The 19,650-nt window shown below is 47.4% G+C and overlaps 1 protein-coding gene across 1 annotated transcript; it reads left to right on the top strand.

Annotated features, from left to right (window-relative positions):
* Positions 1-5,901: 5,901 nt before the first annotated feature.
* Positions 5,902-8,069, top strand: LOC123144701 (cytochrome P450 86B1). Its single transcript, XM_044563913.1, has 2 exons — positions 5,902-7,611; positions 7,726-8,069. The coding sequence occupies exons 1-2, from the start codon at positions 6,072-6,074 to the stop codon at positions 7,734-7,736; spliced, it is 1,551 nt and encodes a 516-aa protein (XP_044419848.1). The 5' UTR covers positions 5,902-6,071; the 3' UTR covers positions 7,737-8,069.
* The last annotated feature ends 11,581 nt before the right edge of the window (positions 8,070-19,650 follow it).

Genomic DNA, 19,650 nt, shown 5'->3' with positions numbered 1-19,650 from the left:
CGTGGTGGCTTGGCGATTGCAAGAGTTGGGTCCTGTTGTGGCCAATGACTCTGCTTCGTCTGGAGGCGGCCGGGAGCACACCCACGACCATCCAAACCTCAGCAAGGTATGAACACCAACACCCCACCTACCCAATTAGCGTTGCCTGTCGTGCTGGGTGATAGCGGACGGGGTGAGGAAGAGGCTCCATTAGTCGCTGATGACATCGCCGCCGTCGAAGAAGCAATGCATGATATCGATGCCATCGATGAGGATGACAATGACACTCTACAGTATCTCAATACTGTCGCCTATGACGACGGAGGATTGATTGCTTAACAGTATGAGTACTCGGGGTTTGAGCATGATGAGTCGGTGCCTGAATTGCCAGAGGTTGAACGTATTGTAGACGACCTTCTAGTAGCAAAGAAGCATAGGAAGAGACTGGGGAAAGGTAACAAAGCTGCTTCTATGAGCCAGCCGCCTCCGCAACCTCGGGTTCAAGACTGTATACCTGTCATAGGTGCGGCAAAATACCATATCCCCGGCGATCCGATCCTATCTAAGGCAGCGGTAGAGGCCATATACAACGATCTCAGGAGACTTCATGACGATGTGCTGCGAAGAGAGAAAAGCCTGATCGCCTCGCAAAATCCAGGATACCCGCTCTACGTGGTTAACATGCCGCGACAAAGGTTGTACGACACATTCCCCGCGGAAAAGTTCTTCCTTCGATTCGATTACATCTTTGACATGTTTCACTTGAAAAGGCTGGATTTTACGTTTGTCCGCCTTTTTGCCTTGTACATGAACTACATCATCAGGACTGAGCAGATACCTTATATCTGTGTTGCTGACCCGTACTTCATGCACAAGGGCTTCTTGGCAGTCTGCAAAAAGCACTGTGAATACGCGAGTAACTACATCGCCGATTTCATGGTCGACAATAAGGACAAGGAGACAATTCTCATGCCTTATCATCCCATGTAAGTCATCCGCGGATATCCTTCCTTCGATTTCAATCATTCATTTGCACGCATGGAGGCTAATTTGAGGCGTGCTTATTTTGCGCAGCGACGAGCGCGCCGTCCTTATCATCCTTTACCCCCGATTCTCCCATGCTCTTTACTTGGACTCGTCGAAGAACATGAAGAAAAATGATTGCACCCACATCAAGTCTGTTCTCGACAGTGCTATCTTTAGCTACGGCCTACGGGGTGGAGAGATCACGCTCAAGAAGACAAGGAACTGCGCGCCCGCCTTCGGCCATAAGACCGACTTCTGCTGCATCCAGCAACCGAGTGGTACTCTCAGTGATGGATTCTATGTCCTCCACCACATGCTAGAGTACAGAAGGGATCAGCAGAACCTTCGCATGTCACCTAGATCCGACGATGCCCATATTCTCCAATGGGCAAAGAACCTAGGAGATATCCTGGATCATCGACTCCGAGTTGAGTTCTATCACATCCAACGTGAACTTGCCCAAATCATCATGAAGGAGGTCCTCGAAAAACAGGGATGTTCTACGAAGAAGGGCAAATGTCGCGGGAAGACGTCCGAACACGCGTAGCCACTCAACGTCTCGACCTGAAGCCTTTCACTGCGCTCGGGGACTATCTCCCTGACTTGGATGGATGGCACGACATGTTGGAGTGATTGACGATATATGACAATGTGTTCGTTTAGTCCATACTTTCTCTATGACGAACCTTTGAGTTATGCACGACGAAACTTTATTTGTGATGTAATTAAACCGTCCTCCTCAACTATAGTTAGGGCATTTTGGGTACGATGAACTTTGTTATTTATGCTTATGATATGTTGCTTCTATTTTTGCCAAGTCTGTCTCTTTCTGTTGCTCAACTATATATGTTGCATATCATCGACTCATGTGACGATGCAGGTGCATAGATCATCGATGGCGAAGAAGTGCTACGCCAGGAGTATACGACGAGTGGCCGGAGTGTCAGGCCCAGGTGTAACGGTTCCCGAGCGACAACCAGTAGTTAGTTTAGGTTCATGCTAGTGCGAGAGAGGGATACGAACTGACGCCTCAAGAAGTACTACATTATGTATGATGAGACATGTCATGTAACTTGTATAGCTATATCGTGATTATGATGTGACGACATGATTTGTGTTGGATGATATGATGATACTATTATGTGTATGATATGATGAGCATATTGCATGTTTATGATATGATGAGCATATTGCATGTTTATGATATTAGAATAATGTATGAAACCTATACAAAAACATCGCAAATACGTAGCAAAAAAAGATATGAGAAAATATAGTAGTAGCGCTCTTTAGCGCTGGACAGGAAAATGCTACTGCTAAAGCACTTAGCAGTAGCGCTGGTATGGAAAGCGCTACTGCTAAGTAGGTATAGCAGTAGCGCGTTTCCAAATGTGCTACTGCTAAACGTTAGCTGTAGTTTAGCAGTAGCGCCGTATTGGTAGGGCGGTGCCCCGCGCTACTGATAGCCCTTAGACCCGCGCTACTGCTAGGCTTTTCCATAGTAGTGCGTTGATCATATATACTATATGACTCATGTTTGACCTTTCGGTCCTCTGTGTTCTGAGGCCATGTCTGTACATGCTAGGCTCGTCAAGTTTATCCTAAGTATCTCGCGTGTGTAAAACTGGCTTACACCTGTTGTATGCGAACATATAGTCTATCACACTCGATCATCATGAGGTTCTTCGAAACGACGAACTTTCACAACGGTGCATACTTAGGGAGAACACTTTTATCTTGAAATTTAGTGAAGGGATCATCTTATAATGCTACCTTCGTCCTAAGCAAAATAAGATGCATAAAAAGATAAACATCACATGCAATCAAAATATGTGACATGATATGGCCATTATCATCTTGTTCTTTTGATCACCATCTCCAAAGCGCCGGCATGATCTCCATCATCGCTGGCATGACACCATGATCTCCATCATCGTGTCGTCAGGTGGTCGTCTCGCCAACTATTGCTAACGCATAGCGATAAAGTAAAGCAATTACATGGCATTATTAGTTGACACACATGCCATACAATAAATTAAAGACAACCCTATGGCTCCTACCGGTTGCCGTACTCATCGACATGCAAGTCGTGAACCTATTACAAAACATGATCATCTCATACATCAACATATATCACATAACGTTTTGGCCATACCACATCACAACATGCCCTACAAAAACAAGTTAGACGTCCTCTACTTTGTTGTTGCAAATTTTACGTGGCTTCTATAGGCAACTAGCAAGAACCATTCTTACCTACGCAAAGCCACAATGGTGATAATCAAGTTGCCTTTTAAGCTTCCACAAGGACCGCCTTTGTAAAATCAGATTCAACTAAAGTAGGAGACACAGACACCCGCCAGCCACCTTATGCAATACAAGTTGCATGTTAGTCGGTTGAACCGGTCTCACATGCGAGGGCATGTAAGGTTGGTCCGAGCCGCTTCATCCCACAATACCGTCGAATCCAAATAAGATAAGGGAGGTAAGCAATCTAAACATCAACACCCAAAAATTCTTTGTGTTCTACTCGTGCTTATACATCTACGCATAGACCTAGCTCATGATGCCACTGATGGGGAACGTTGCATGAAAATAAAAAAAATCCTACGAATCATCCAAGAGAATAGAAACAAAGGGGAGAGTGTGTCCACGTACCGTCATAGACCGTTAAGCGGAAGCGTATATTACGCGGTTGATGTAGTCGTACTCTTCACGATCCAATCGATGAAGTACCGAACGGACGGCACCTCCGCGTTCAGCACACGTGCGGCTCGATGACGTCTCCTTCCTGTTGATCCAGCAAGCAAGGGTGGATAAGTAGATGGGATCTCAACCAGCACGACGACATGGTGGAGATGGTGGTGGTGTAGTGCCAGCAGGGCTTCGCCAAACGCCCCTGAACCCAATCTGAGGAGAAAACTGAGTTATGGGAGAGGTAGGGCTGCCACCGGGGCGCGGGAGTTGGTGTGTGCAGCCCCTCCATCTCCCCCGTTATATATAGGAGGCAAGGGGGAGGGCTGGGTCGCAGCCCTAGCCCCTCCTCCAAGGAGGGGAGGCAGCCAAGGGAGGAGTCATCCCTCCCGAAGGCACCTAGGGGGTGCCTTCCCCCCTTAGGACTCTTCCTCCTCCACCTCTCCTTGGTGCATGGGCCTCTTGGGGCTAGTGCCACTGGCCCATGTAGGCTAGGGCGTTCCCCTATAGCTCATGTGGGCCTAGGGGGCAGGTGGACCCCCGGACCCCTTTCGGCACTCCCGGTACAATACCGATAATGCCCGAAACTTTTCCAGCAAACAAAACAGGACTTCCTATATATAAATCTTTACCTCTGGGCCATTCCGAAGCTCCTCGTGACGTCCTGGATCTCATCTGGGACTCCGAGCAACATTCGATCACCAACATACATATCCCAATACTACTCTAGCGTCACCGAACGTTAAGCCTACGAATCCTATGGGTTCGAGAATCATGTAGACATGACCGAGACACCTCTCCGGTCAATAACCAATAGCGGGACCTGGATGCCCATATTGGTTCCCACATATTCCAAGAAGATCTTTTATCAGTTGAACCACTATGTTGAGGATTTGGTTAATCCCGTATGCAATTCCCTTTGTCCAGCAATATGTTACTTGCCCGAGATTCGATTGTTGGTATCTCCATACCTAGTTCAATCTCGTTACCAGCAAGTCTCTTTACTCGTTTCGTAATACAAGATCTCGTGACTAACTAATTAGCCACATTGCTTGCAAGCTCTTTACGATGTTGTATTACCGAGAGGGCCCAGAGATATCTCTCCGTCATACGGAGTGGCAAATCTCAGTCTCGATCCATGCAACACAACAAACACCTTCGGAAATACATGTAGAGCACCTTTATGATCACCCAGTTATGAAGTGTCATTTGATAGCAAACAAGGCATTCCTCCGATATCCGGGAGTGACATGATCTCATGGTCTAAGGAACTCATACTTGACATGAAGAAAGTTGTAGCAAATAACTAAACGTTATGATGCTAATCTTACGGTTGGGTCTGTCCATCACATCATTCTCCTAATGATGTGATCCCGTTATCAAATGACAACTCATGTCTATGGTTGGGAAACCTTAATCATCTTTGATCAACGACCTAGTTCAATAGAAGCTTACTAGGGACATGGTGTTGTCAATGTATTCACACATATATTTAAGTTTCCGGTCAATACAATTATAGTATGAATAATAAATATTTATCATGAACGGGAAATATGACAATAATTATTTTATTATTGCGTCTAGGGCCTATTTCCAACACATTCCAAATTGCTTATTAGCCGATGCAGTTTCTGTTGTCGTCCCTTCCTCTAGTCAGATTCAAGTGGATATTGAGAATCGCTTTGTCCGGTTGAAGAAAAATTTCACGAATAACTAGCACATCCGAGTCACCCGTGTAGTCATCAAGTAGCTCCGACACTTTGCTCAGTGGAGCGACACCAATTCTTCCCATAGCTGACGACTAACGGTTGTGACGGAAATACGGATCCATCTACAATGTGTGGCAGTGCGAGCAAAACCCATTGCGGTTCCAAACATCTTGAATATGCAGCGGAGCAATAACACTTATTCTTGGCGGGCGTAGGTTTTGACACTGTTCATGCTTTTGTCTTTATTGACACTATTATGTTGAATTTATCTTTTATATTTCTCTACGTGTACTTTGAATTTTGCATCTAATTTTTTTAGGGATTGTAGACATGTACGTTGTGAACATCCGTAATTGTCTTCAATTTTTTTTGAAACATTTAAATTTAATTTTTTCAAATTAGTATCACGGGAGCATACAAGTGTGGTATCACATGATGTTCACCCGAGCGTCATGCACTTCCCTATAAATACGGGCGGTCACAAACACGATTCAAAACTTATCTGGAATGTACACCATGAAGCACGCCCACACCTAAGCCGGTGCAAGCTCGATCGCACACTTCAGTAGTTCACTACACGCAGTACGTGCTGCTTCTCTAGCAGCGTATACCTAACACATCTTCGTCGTCACCGTACTCTCACTCACACGCGGTTGGCCGGCGATGGCGGGTAGGGCGTTCGTGAACGCTGCGGTGCGCGCCATGCAGGAGTACGTGCGGGCGTCCGACCTGGCCCTGGCCGCCGCGGTGCTCTTCGCGTGCAACGCCGCCACGACCCGCCTCAAGTCGCGGGGCGGACCCATGCTGTGGCCGGTGTTCGGCATCATCCCCACCCTCTTCGCGCACCTCGACAACATCTACGACTGGGGCGCCGCCGCGCTAGCTCGCTCCGGGGGCACGTTCCCGTACCGCGGCATGTGGGGCGGGGGCTCTTCGGGCGTCATCACGTCCGTGCCGGCCAACGTCGAGCACGTGCTTAAGACCAACTTCTCCAACTACCCCAAAGGGCCCTACTACCGCGAGCGATTCGTGGAGCTGCTCGGCGACGGCATCTTCAACGCCGACGGCGAGGCGTGGCGCGCGCAGCGCCGCGCCGCCACAGCTGAGATGCACTCGGCGCAGTTCCTCGAGTTCTCGGCCAGGACCATCGAGCAGCTGGTGCACGGCCGGCTGATCCCGCTGCTGCAGCAGCAGCAGAGCCAGGGTGGCGTGACCGTGGACCTCCAGGAGGTCCTCCTCCGGTTCACGTTCGACAACATCTGCGCCGCGGCGTTCGGGGTGGACGCCGGGTGCCTCGCGGACGGCCTCCCCGACGTGCCGTTCGCGCGCGCCTTCGAGCGCGCCACGGAGCTCTCCCTCGCCCGGTTCGTCACGCCGCCCTTCGTCTGGAAGGCCAAGCGGCTCCTCTGCGTCGGCGGCGAGCGACGCCTCGCGGAGGCCGCGCGCTCCGTGCGGGAGTTCGCCGAGCGTACCGTCTCCGAGCGCCGCACCGAGCTGCGCAAGCTCGGCAGCCTGCAAGGCCGCTGCGACCTCCTGTCCCGCCTCATGTCCTCCTCGACGGGCCACTCGGACGAGTTCCTCCGCGACTTCTGCATCAGCTTCATCCTCGCCGGGCGCGACACGAGCTCCGTCGCGCTCGTCTGGTTCTTCTGGCTCCTGGCGTCCCACCCCGACGCCGAGGCACGCGTCCTTGACGACGTGCGGGCCGCCCACGGAGACGTCGGGAAGATGGACTACCTCCACGCGGCGCTGACGGAGTCGATGCGCCTCTACCCGCCGGTGCCCGTGGACTTCAAGGAGGCGCTCCAGGACGACGTGCTCCCGGACGGCACGGCGATCCGCGCGCGCCAGCGGGTGATCTACAACACGTACGCGATCGGACGGGACCCGGCGGCGTGGGGGGAGGACTGCCTGGAGTTCCGCCCGGAGCGGTGGATGAAGGGCGGGGACTTTGCTGGCGGCGCCGAGAGCCCGTTCAAGTACGTGGTGTTCAACGCCGGGCCGAGGCTGTGCGTCGGCAAGCGGTTCGCGTACACGCAGATGAAGACTCTGGCGGCGGCGGTGCTGGAGACGTTCGCGGTGGAGGTGGCGCCCGGGCAGGCGGTGAAGCCCAAGCTCAACACCACGCTGTACATGAAGAACGGCCTCATGGTGAGCTTCAGGAGGAGGGAGCAGCAGCACGTCCATTGCACCACCGTGGCTGGTACTACGCATCAACTTTCAGTCCATCTCGTCTGACCACCCAAACAAACTGATTTATCACCAAATTTAATTTAACTAAGTTTTTTTTTCTCTCCTGATTTTTTGGATGGAACAGCGCAAGAATGATGGAAAGCTCACCATGCCCTGCTTTGAACAGAAGTAAACATAAAGGAATGTGATACAGATCTCTGAAGGTTCGGTTTCAACCATGCAGGCAATGTGATCAAGACGTACGAGACGAGTGTATAATTACTGCTACATATATTGCCTCTACTTTATATTTCTCTGCTCCTCTCTCCGCGTCTGTGTGCTCCTTGCTTTTCACCAATTATCGCGTCCACATGCAGCGTTGTGCATTCCGTCAATTTGGTTCGGTAAATACCGTTTCTCGTTAAATATGTTGTTATACATGAGTTTGGCGAATATTGTATTGATTTGGAATTCGATTTGATTTCGATATACTGACTTTTCATCGCTCGGGGTGAAGAATTATAATCCTTCACTCCCTCTATTTATTTAACATCATTTAGTTTTTTTATTACGTTGGAAGTCAAACAAGAATGTAAGAAAATATATATAGGTGGTAAAAAAAATATTTATATGACGCATAAAATTACGAACGTTAAGAGTATATCATAGAATATACATAAAAATGTAATTGTGTAGTCTTATGACTTGTTTTTCTTTTTTGCGCCAAATTTTACAAAGTGGATCAATTTGAACGTGACTATTTGTATAGCAAACATAGTTCTTAATGAAACGCCGTAAGAAAACCTCGGATGCAAACTAACTTATTCTGCATCAAAGCTGAGACAATTTGAAAATGAGGCAATAACATCTTAGTCTTGTTGGTGTATTTGCTAACTAAATAACATCGGCGAACACTAAGAAAAAGCAAATTAAACATATTTGACCAATAACATAACCAGTTTCCGTAGCACTTAGTGCGCAAGCCACAAAGTAGGCATTGAATTGCCCCCGCTCCCCCTTGTCAGGGCATACAAGCCGGTTCGATGGGCCACCCAGCCAGCTTGTATGCCGGAAAACTGCTCTTCGGAAGCCATCGAAAGAGTGGTGGAGGAGGAGATTGGGGGAGCGGCGGACGGGTGTGGTTCTTGCCCGGCGTCTGCCCTCGTTTATATAGAGGACGGACGGTAGGAGCTCGGCCGGCGTTGCGTTTAATGCCGTCCCGCTCATGAACGGACATGTGACCGAAGTAAATTTCTCGGCTTCCAAGCGGGGTTAATGGCGATATATGAATGCGACGAGGAGGCGTGTTCAGCCGGGCGTGCAGTGGCCGGCGCCCTCGGCCGGCGCGCCGCTTCAATGGCGGAGGCAATGAGAGGTCGCGTTCGCCCTGAGCCGTCTTCAATGCGGAGCGGCGCGCTCTACACCGGCATGAATGCGGGCAGCTGGCGCCGGGCGGGAGCGCGCGCAGGAGGGTGGGAGGGTTTTTTTGGTGGGCCATGGCAGTCATAAGCGGGCATGGGAGCGGTCCGGAGTCCCGCAAAGCTCCCTCACTTTTATCATCGGTTTGCGGGAGAAATCATGTCCGGACTGCTTTACGGATTGATACAGGTCGGCGTTGGCTGGCTTCCGGGATCCGGACTGCCCGGTCCTGACGGTTGCGGGAGGTTTGCGGTCTGCCTTAAAGATGCCCTTATTTATATGTACATGAGACTAATAAATATCCAAATACTAGTACGGTACATGTAATTAATGTTCATCTCTGAGTTTGAGAAAATGCGATGGCAGCGAAAGGAAGAGGTTCGATCAGACTACATTTTCCTTTGCATCGCGCGATGGTGATCGATCGATCGATGTGCATGCATCATGCGATGGGGATCGATCAATCGATGCGCCGGAACTCGTGAGCCATGCATTCGTGTGGTGAAGCTGTATCCGTGATCCATCTACTACTGTTCGGTTGCTGACTAGCTTACATCAAGCAACAAATAAACAAGTTTGGACGAAAGCATTGTGTGCATCCAAGCTTTGTAAATTCGGTGTATCACCTAAACAAAAACATCCCAAAATGTCACGCCAGGGAAAAATAGAAAAAAATAGACTAGCGAATCGTCAAAAGTATGTTAACATCTCTTCTTGATACGGGCAATCACTTACCGAGCGGTTCAACTAGGCAATAGTCTGCAGAAGTTTCCTTTAACAACTGTAGGCTTTATCATGTTTAACATGGATTGAGAAATAACAATTCTTTGTTGACGGAGACATAGCAAAACCATAGATAGATAGATGGATGTACAAAGATCACGCGTTTAGATGTTTGTTGGATGATCCCCTCATCGCCGCCCTCGCCGCATCGCCGCTACCGGAGGGCCGGTCAGCGAAGCCGTGTCGGACCCCAGGAAGGTGGCGGCTGGGTGGATCCACCTCCTCACGCCCCCGGGCAACCCCCACCCCTCCACCACGCCCCTCGTCCCTACCCACGCGGCGGCAGCCTCCTGTTGGTCCGGCGACGCCGGATCCGGTCCTCCCGACGGCCTGCCTGCGCGGCTCCGGCCCGCCCCGTCCCCTGTCCATCCTCGGCTGCTGCTAACGCCACCACCCCTCCACCCCGCGCCATGCCCCCGCCCCCGCGGCGGCAGCTTCCTGTTGGTCCGGCGATGCCGGACCCGATCCTCCCCGACGGCCTACCCACGCTGCTCCGGCCAGCCCTGCCCCCGTCCATCCTGGGCCGTTGTGGGCGCCTCCCTCCTCCGCCCGCGGCCCCGGGACCCCACCCGGCGCGCCCTCCACCAGCTTAGAGACGCATGCGCCAAATGCGATTCAAATGAACCTAACCGAGGATAGGGCTGCCATGCGCACCAGGTGTAGCGGTCGGGTTGTTCTTCTCGGTGCAAATCTTTAGCATCGAAGGGTTGTTCATGGAGCTCAAGAGCAGGTGGGGACTGAGGGGGCATCTCAACCACACACCTCTCAAGAACAACTGCTTTTTCCTCGAGTTCGAGCGCAGAGGGGACCTCAAATTCATCCTCAAAATGGCCCATGGACACATCGCGGAGATGCCTTCCTGATGACCGGGGTGGACGGGAGCGCTAGTCCAGGCGACATGGAGATCACTCACATGTTGATCACGCTCTCGTGGCCGGTGGTCCAGGAGATTAGAGGAAAGCTTCAAGAAGTCCTATAGGTGCACACGAATGGAGAAGGTAAATTTTGGGGTGACTTTCTTAGGATCCGAATCAGCCATGATGTTGATAAACCCCTCTGTAATATCCTAGAATCCCATGACTTTGCTGAAAATGAAGTACTCTTCTTAGATGTCAAATACGAGAGGGTGCCTCGCTTTTGTAGTTTCTGTGTTCACTTGGGTCATAGCCAGCACAACTGTAAGCTGCCCGTAGATCTCCAAGAGATGAGGTCCTCGGGAGCAATGGTGCATCTTCTTTTACACATAATAACGATAAAGATAGCTATGTGGCTTCTGATGCCGACAGTGCTTGCCGATTCCTTCACTTCGAGTCAAATGGCTCGTGGGACGCAAAACAACATCGACAAGACTTGCTATAAAGAGGTACGATGAAATCCAGGAGGTGGTGTTGGCGAACCCTCTCGTGTACTCAGCGATTGACGTGGTGAATGCTATTAAGTTGGGACCAGGGAAAAGCAAGTCCACGAGAACCCCTAAAACTTGGTCTAGACGGAGATGGGTCCCCCTTAGACTCGGTTCAACTTGTTGTAGACATGGTGGCCGGACAAGACTATCCTCCTAGTTTCGGGCCGGTTCCATCCTATGGTTTGGTCGTGGCTACTATCCCTACTGCAACCCTGATAATACCTATGACCCAGGCTGCTACTGTTCAAGTTCTTGTGCCTGCGAATGCTGACATGATGTTGTTGTCCCTACAACCACTTTGGTAGTGGTAGTTGGTACTAAAGCAGACATGACCGTTGTTGGCCTCACTGCTGCTACTTGTGAGCCGCGTTAGGGTTTTCCTCGGAGAGGAGAGGAGATGAAGTACAGTAGAGATAAGTGTTTCCCTCAGTGAGAACCAAGGTTTATCAAACCAATAGGAGAATCATGCAAAGCATCGTGAATAGCACCTACACACAAAAGCAAATACTTGCACCCAACACAGGCAAGAGGGTTGTCATTCCCCTTGGACTCGTTACTTGCAAGGATTAAATCTTGTATAGGTAGATGGATAAATTGCAAAGTAAAATAAAAGTAAATAAAGTGCAGCAAATGAATTTTGGTTTTTATAATATGGTAAAGGTAGACCCGGGGGGCCATAGTTTTCAGTAACGGCTTCTCTCTCGGACACATAGCATATGGTGGGTGAACAAATTATTGTTTGGCAATTGATAGAAAATCGCATAGTTATGACATATTCATGGTAATGATCATGTATATATGCATCACGTCTGAGACAAGTAGACCGACTCCTACCTACATCTACTACTATTACTCCACCAATCGATCGTTATCCAGCATGCATCTATGGTATTAAGTTCATGAAAAATGGAGTAACGCCTTAAGCAAGATGACATGATGTAGACAATGTAAACTCATTCAATATGAATAAACCCAATCATTTTACCCTTAATGGCAATAATACAAATACGTGTCTTGTCCCCTTCTGTCACTGGGATATAGAGCACCCCAAGATTGAACCCATTACAAAGCACCTCTTCCCCTGAAGATAAATCAATCTAGTTGGCCAAACCAAATGGATAGATCGGAGAGAAATACAAAGCTATAACAATCATGCATAATAAAGTTCAGAAAAGACACAATTACTTTCAAGTTTCAATGAATAATCTGATCATAAATCCACAATTCATCGGATCCCAACAAACACACCACAAAAGAAGATTACATAGGATAGAACACTAAGAAGATCGAGGAGAACATAGTATTGAAGATCAAAGAGAGAGAAGAAGCCATTTAGCTGTTGGGGAACGTAGTAATTTCAAAAAAATTCCTACGCACACGCAGGATAATGGTGATGCATAGCAACGAGAGGGGTGAGTGTTGTCTACGTACCCTCGTAGACCATAAGTGGAAGCGTTTATCAACGCGGTTGATGTAGTCGTACACCTTCACGATCCGTCCCGATCAAGTACCGAACGTACGGCACCTCCGCGTTCAGCACACGTTCAGCTCGATGACGTCCTCGCCTTCTTGATCCAGCAAGAGGGGCGAAGTAGTAGATGAGTTCCCGGCAGCACGACGGCGTGGTGACGGTGTTGGTGAAGAACAATCTCCGCAGGGCTTCACCTAAGCACTACGAAAACTATGACGGAGGATAAACTAAAGGGGACGGGGTAGCCGGCACACGGCTTGGTGTTTCTTGATGTGTCTTGGGTGCTAGCCCTGCCCCTCTATTTATATGTTGAGCCTTGGGGTCGAAACTTGGAGTAAAAGCCTCCACAAAGTCAGTTTCACCCGAAAGGCAAGAGTCCTTCTCGGACTCCAGGGCCAGACGCCAGGGTTCCCGGCGTCTGGACCTAGACGCCAGAGACCTTGGCGTCTGGCCCCTGGACTCCGCAAAACTTCCTTTTGCACTTTCAGAAAACCTCATGAGCTTTCCCCTTTGGCCCAGATAAAGTGTTCTCGTGCCCAAACATTTCGGGGAACATTCGGAACCCCTTCCGATGGATTCCGGAACCCTTCCGGAGATCAAACACTACTATCCACATATCAATCTTTACTTTCGGACCATTCCGGAGTTCCTCGTCATATCCGTGATCTCATCCGAAACTCCGAACAACATTCGGTCACCAACATACATAACTCATAGTACTATATCGTCAACGAACGTTAAGCGTGCGGACCCTACGGGTTCGAGAACTATGTAGACATGACCGAGACACCTCTCTGGTCAATAACCAATAGCGGAACCTGGATGCCCATATTGGCTCCTACATATTGTACGAAGATCTTTATCGGTCAGACCGCATAACAACATATGTTGTTCCCTTTGTCATCGGTATGTTACTTGCCCGAGATTCGATCGTCGGTATCTCAATACCTAGTTCATTCTCGTTACCGGCAAGTCTCTTTACTCATTCCGTAATACATCATCCCGCAACTAACTCATTAGTTCCAATGCTTGCAAGGCTTAAGTGATGTGCATTACCGAGTGGGCCCAGAGATACCTATCCGACAATCGGAGTGACAAATCCTAATCTCGAAATACGCCAACCCAACAAGTACCTTCGGAGACACCTGTAGAGCACCTTTATAATCACCCAGTTACGTTGTGACGTTTGGTAGCACACAAAGTGTTCCTCCGGTAAACGGGAGTTGCATAATCTCATAGTCATAGGAACATGTATAAGTCATGAAGAAAGCAATAGCAACATACTAAACGATCAAGTGCTAAGCTAACGGAATGGGTCAAGTCAATCACATCATTCTCCTAATGATGTGATCCCGTTAATCAAATGACAACTCATGTCCATGGCTAGGAAACTTAACCATCTTCGATTAACGAGCTAGTCAAGTAGAGGCATACTAGTGACACTATGTTTGTCTATGTATTCACACATGTACTAAGTTTCCGGTTAATACAATTCTAGCATGAATAATAAACATTTATCATGATATAAGGAAATAAATAATAACTTTATTATTGCCTCTAGGGCATATTTCCTTCAGTCTCCCACTTGCACTAGAGTCAATAATCTAGTTCACATCGCCATGTGATTTAACATCAATAGTTCACATCTTTATGTGGCTAACACCCATAGTTCACATCGACATGTGACCAACACCCAAAGGGTTTACTAGAGTCAATAATCTAGTTCACATCGCTATGTGATTAACACCCAAAGAGTACTAAGGTGTGATCATGATTTGCTTGTGAGAGAAGTTTAGTCAACGGGTCTGCCACATTCAGATCCGTATGTATTTTGCAAATTTCTATGTCAACAATGCTCTGCACGGAGCTACTCTAGCTAATTGCTCCCTCTTTCAATATGTATCCAGATTGAGACTTAGAGTCATCTGGATCAGTGTCAAAACTTGCATCGACGTAACCCTTTACGATGAACCTTTTGTCACCTCCATAACCGAGAAACATATCCTTATTCCACTAAGGATAATTTTGACCGCTGTCCAGTGATCTACTCCTGGATCACTATTGTACAACCTTGCTAAACTCAGTGTAGGGTATACAATAGTTCTGGTACACAGCATGGCATACTTTATCGAACCTATGACTGAGGCATAGGGAATGACTTTCATTCTCTTTCTATCTTCTGTCGTGGTCGGGCTTTGAGTCTTACTCAATTTCACACCTTGTAACACAGGCAAGAACTCTTTCTTTGACTGTTCTATTTTGAACTACTTCAAAATCTTGTCAAGGTATGTACTCATTGAAAAAACTTATCAAGCGTCTTGATCTATCTCTATAGATCTTGATGCTCAATATGTAAGCAGCTTCACCGAGGTCTTTCTTTGAAAAACTCCTTTCAAACACTCCTTTATGCTTTGCAGAATAATTCTACATTATTTCCGATCAACAATATGTCATTCACATATACTTATCAGAAATGTTGTAGTGCTCCCACTCACTTTCTTGTAAATACAGGCTTCACCGCAAGTCTGTATAAAACTATATGCTTTGATCAACTTATCAAAGCGTATATTCCAACTCCGAGATGCTTGCACCAGTCCATAGATGGATCGCTGGAGCTTGCATATTTTGTTAGCACCTTTAGGATTGACAAAACCTTTTGGTTGCATCATATACAACTCTTCTTTAATAAATCCATTAAGGATTGCAGTTTTGTTATCCATTTGCTAGATTTCATAAAATGCGGCAATTGCTAACATGATTCGGACAGACTTTAAGCATCGATACGAGTGAGAAAATCTCATCGTAGTCAACACCTTCAACTTTGTCAAAAACCTTTTTCGACAAGCCTAGCTTTGTAGATAGTAACACAACTATCAGCGTCCGTCTTCCTCTTGAAGATCCATTTATTTTCTATGGCTTGCCGATCAACGGGCAAGTCAACCAAAGTCCATACTTTGTTCTCATATATGGATCCCATCTCAGATTTCATGGCCTCAAACCATTTCGCGGAATCTGGGCTCATCATCGATTCCTCATAGTTCGTAGGTTCGTCATGGTCAAGTAACATGACCTCCAGAATAGGATTACCGTACCACTCTGGTGCGGATCTCACTTTGGTTGACCTACGAGGTTCGGTAGTAACTTGATCTGAAGTTACATGATCATCATCATTAGCTTCCTCACTAATTGGTGTAGGAGTCACAGGAACAAATTTCTGTGATGAACTACTTTCCAATAAGGGAGCAGATACAGTTACCTCATCAAGTTCTACTATCCTCCCACTCACTTATTTCGGGAGAAACTCGTTCTCTACAAAGGATCCATTCTTAGCAAGGAATGTCTTGCCTTCGGATCTGTGATAGAAGGTGTACCCAACAGTCTCCTTTGGGTATCCTATGAAGACACATTTTTCCGATTTGGGTTTGAGCTTATAAGGATGAAACTTTTTTCACATAAGCATTGCAACCCCAAACTTTAAGAAACGACAACTTTGGTTTCTTGCCAAACCACAGTTCATATGGTGTCGTCTTAACGGATTTAGATGGTGCCCTACTTAACGTGAATGCAGCTGTCTCTAATGCATCACCCCAAAACGATAGTGGTAGATCGGTAAGAGACATCATAGATCGCACCATATCTAATAAAGCACGGTTACGATGTTCGGACACACCATTACGCAGTGGTGTTCCAGGTGGCGTGAGTTGCGAAACTATTCCGCATTGTTTCAAATGAAGACCAAACTCATAACTCAAATATTCTCCTCCACGATCAGATCGTAGAAACTTTATTTTTTTGTTATGATGATTTTCCAGTTCACTATGAAATTCTTTGAACTTTTCAAATGTTTCAGACTTATGTTTCATTAAGTAGATATACCCATATCTGCTCAAATCATCTGTGAAGGTCAGAAAATAATGATACCCGCTGCGAGCCTCAACAATCATCAGATTGCATACATCAGTATGTATTATTTCCAATAAGTCAGTTGCTCGCTCCATTGTTCCGGAGAACGGAGTCTTTAGTCATCTTGCCCATAAGGCATGGTTCGCAAGCATCAAGTGATTCCAAAATCCCATCAGCATGGAGTTTCTTCATGCGCTTTACACCAATATGACCTAAACGGCAGTGCCACAAATGAGTTGCACTATCATTATTAACTTTGCATCTTTTGGCTTCAATATTATGAATATGTGTATCACTACGATCGAGATCCAACAAACCATTTTCATTGGGTGTATGACCATAGAAGGTTTTATTCATGTAAATAGAACAACAATTATTCTCTAACTTAAATGAATATCTGTATTGCAATAAACATGATCAAATCATATTCATGCTCAACGCAAACACCAAATAACACTTATTTAGGTTCAACACTAATCCCGAAAGTGTAGGGAGCGTGCGATGATGATCATATCAATCTTGGAACCACTTCCAACACACATCGTCACTTCATCCTTAACTAGTCTCTGTTCATTCTGCAATTCTTGTTTCGAGTTACTACTCTTAGTAACTGAACCAATATCAAATACCGAGGGGTTGCTACGAACACTAGTAAAATACACATCAATAATCTGTATATCAAATATACCTTTGTTCACTTTGCCATCCTTCTTATCCGCCAAATACTTGGGGCAGTTCCGCTTCCAGTGACCAGTCCCTTTGCAGTAGTAGCACTTAGTCTCAGGCTTAGGTACAGACTTGGGCTTCTTCACTTGAGTAGCAACTTGCTTGTCGTTCTTCTTGAAGTTCCCCTTCTTCCCTTTGCCCTTTTCTTGAAACGAGTGGTCTTGTCAACCATCAACACTTGATGCTTTTCTTGATTTCGACCTTCATCGATTTCAGCATCACGAAGAGCTTGGGAATCGTTTCCGTTTATCCCTTGCATATTATAGTTCATCACGAAGTTCTAGTAACTTGGTGATAGTGACTAGAGAACTCTGTCAATCACTATCTTATCTGGAAGATTAACTCCCACTTGATTCAAGTGATTGTAGTACTCAGACATTCTGAGCACATGCTCACTAGCTGAGCAATTCTCCTCCATCTTGTAGGCAAAGTACTGTCAGAGGTCTCATACCTCTCGACACGGGCATGAGTATGAAATACCAATTTCAACTCTTGGAACATCTTATATGCTCCGTGGCGTTCAAAACATTTTTTTGAAGTCCCGGTTCTAAGCCGTAAAGCATGGTGCACTAAACTATCAAGTAGTTATCATACCGAGCTTTGTCAAACGTTCATAACGTCTGCATCTGCTCCTGCAATAGGTCTATCACTTAGCGGTGCATCAAGGACATAATTCTTCTGTGCAGCAATGAGGATAATCCTCAGATCATGGATCCAATCCGCATCATTGCTACTAACATCTTTCAACCTAGTTTTCTCTAGGAACATATCAAAATATAAACAGGGAGCAACAACGCGAGCTATTGATCTACAACATAGTTATGCAAATACTATCAGGTACTAAGTTCATGATAAATTTAAGTTCAATTAATCATATTACTTAAGAACTCCCACTTAGATAGATATCGCTCTAATCATCTAAGTGATCACGTGATCCAAATCAACTAAACCATAACTGATCATCACGTGAAATGGAGTAGTTTTCAATGGTGAACATCACTATGTTGATCATATCAACTATATGATTCACGCTCGACCTTTCAGTCTCAGTGTTCCGAGGCCATATCTGCATATGCTAGGCTCGTCAAGTTTAACCTGAGTATTTTGCGTGTGCAAAACTGGCTTGCACCCGTTGTAGATGGACGTAGAGCTTATCACACCCGATCATCACGTGGTGTCTGGGCACGACGAACTTTGGCAACGGTGCATACTCAGGGAGAACACTTTTATCTTGAAATTTAGTGAGAGATCATCTTATAATGCTACCGTCAATCAAAGCAAAATAAGATGCATAAAAGATAAACATAACATGCAATCAATATAAGTGATATGATATGGCCATCATTATCTTCTGCTTGTGATCTCCATCTCCGAAGCACCGTCATGATCACCATCGTCACCGACGAGACACCTTGATCTCCATCGTAGCATCGTTGTCGTCTCGCCAACTATTGCCCCACCCCTTCTCTTTCCTCTCACGCACGCAAACACCGCCCGAAGCACGCCCGACGCCGCCGCGGTTCCGATCCTCTCGGGATCGTGATCCCGAGACGCCCCCTTGCCCAAGTTGATGCCCTATATAAACCCAGCTCCCTCCTCTCTCGACCCCCCTAAAACCCTAAGCTCAACTCCACCCGTAGCTCGCGCCCTCGCCGAACGCATCTCGCCGCCGCCGCCTTGGTTCGCCGCCGTTTCTGCCACCGGTGAGCACCCCCTGCCCATCCAAGCTACTCCACCCGCACCGCCACTTCATCTCGCACCTCCCTGACATCCTCTCGTCGCCCAGGAACCGCCGGAGCCGTCGCCCCCGAGCTTGACCGCCGCTCGCCGGAGCTGCAGCTCACCAGGGAGCCGCCGCCGTTGCCCCGATCACCACAGTCGCCCCCGAGCTCCACTGACTCCATCCCCGACCTCCCCTCGAACTGCCGCACCCGCCCGACGACTTCGCCGCCCCCCCGGACCACCGGAGCACCCCCGCCACCAATGCCCGGGCCCACCTCGCCGTCGACCGCCGCTGTAAGCCACCGGACTCCCCACCACTGTCCGATTTCCAATCTAGGGCCTAGATTAGATCACGCGAAGAGTTTGGTTTTTCTTTAGTAGACCGGTTTTAGTTTTGGTTTAGAATGGTTTATTTTAAGTTGCGGTTTAGTTAGACCGGCCCGATTGGTTTATCTCTGTTAGCCCGTGGACGCATTGGTTTATTAAACGCTTAGGCGCTGTTTAGTTTTAGAACGCTCACTGTTTCGGCCCGTTAGCGTGTTAGTTTTATTTTCGTTTCTGTTTTAAAACAGAATAGTTCCAATCTTGAAAAATCTATATCTTTTAGGTTATTTATTATTTTTAGTTGATTCTTTTTTGTT

The sequence above is a fragment of the Triticum aestivum genome, chromosome 6D, assembly GCF_018294505.1.
Source record: "Triticum aestivum cultivar Chinese Spring chromosome 6D, IWGSC CS RefSeq v2.1, whole genome shotgun sequence".
NCBI classification, from domain to species: domain Eukaryota; kingdom Viridiplantae; phylum Streptophyta; class Magnoliopsida; order Poales; family Poaceae; genus Triticum; species Triticum aestivum.
This window is presented reverse-complemented; position numbering and strand designations above follow the sequence as displayed.

Coding starts and splice junctions, on each gene's coding strand:
- LOC123144701 (XM_044563913.1), top strand. CDS start 6,072: ATGGCGGGTAGGGCGTTCGTGAACGCTGCGGTGCGCGCCATGCAGGAG.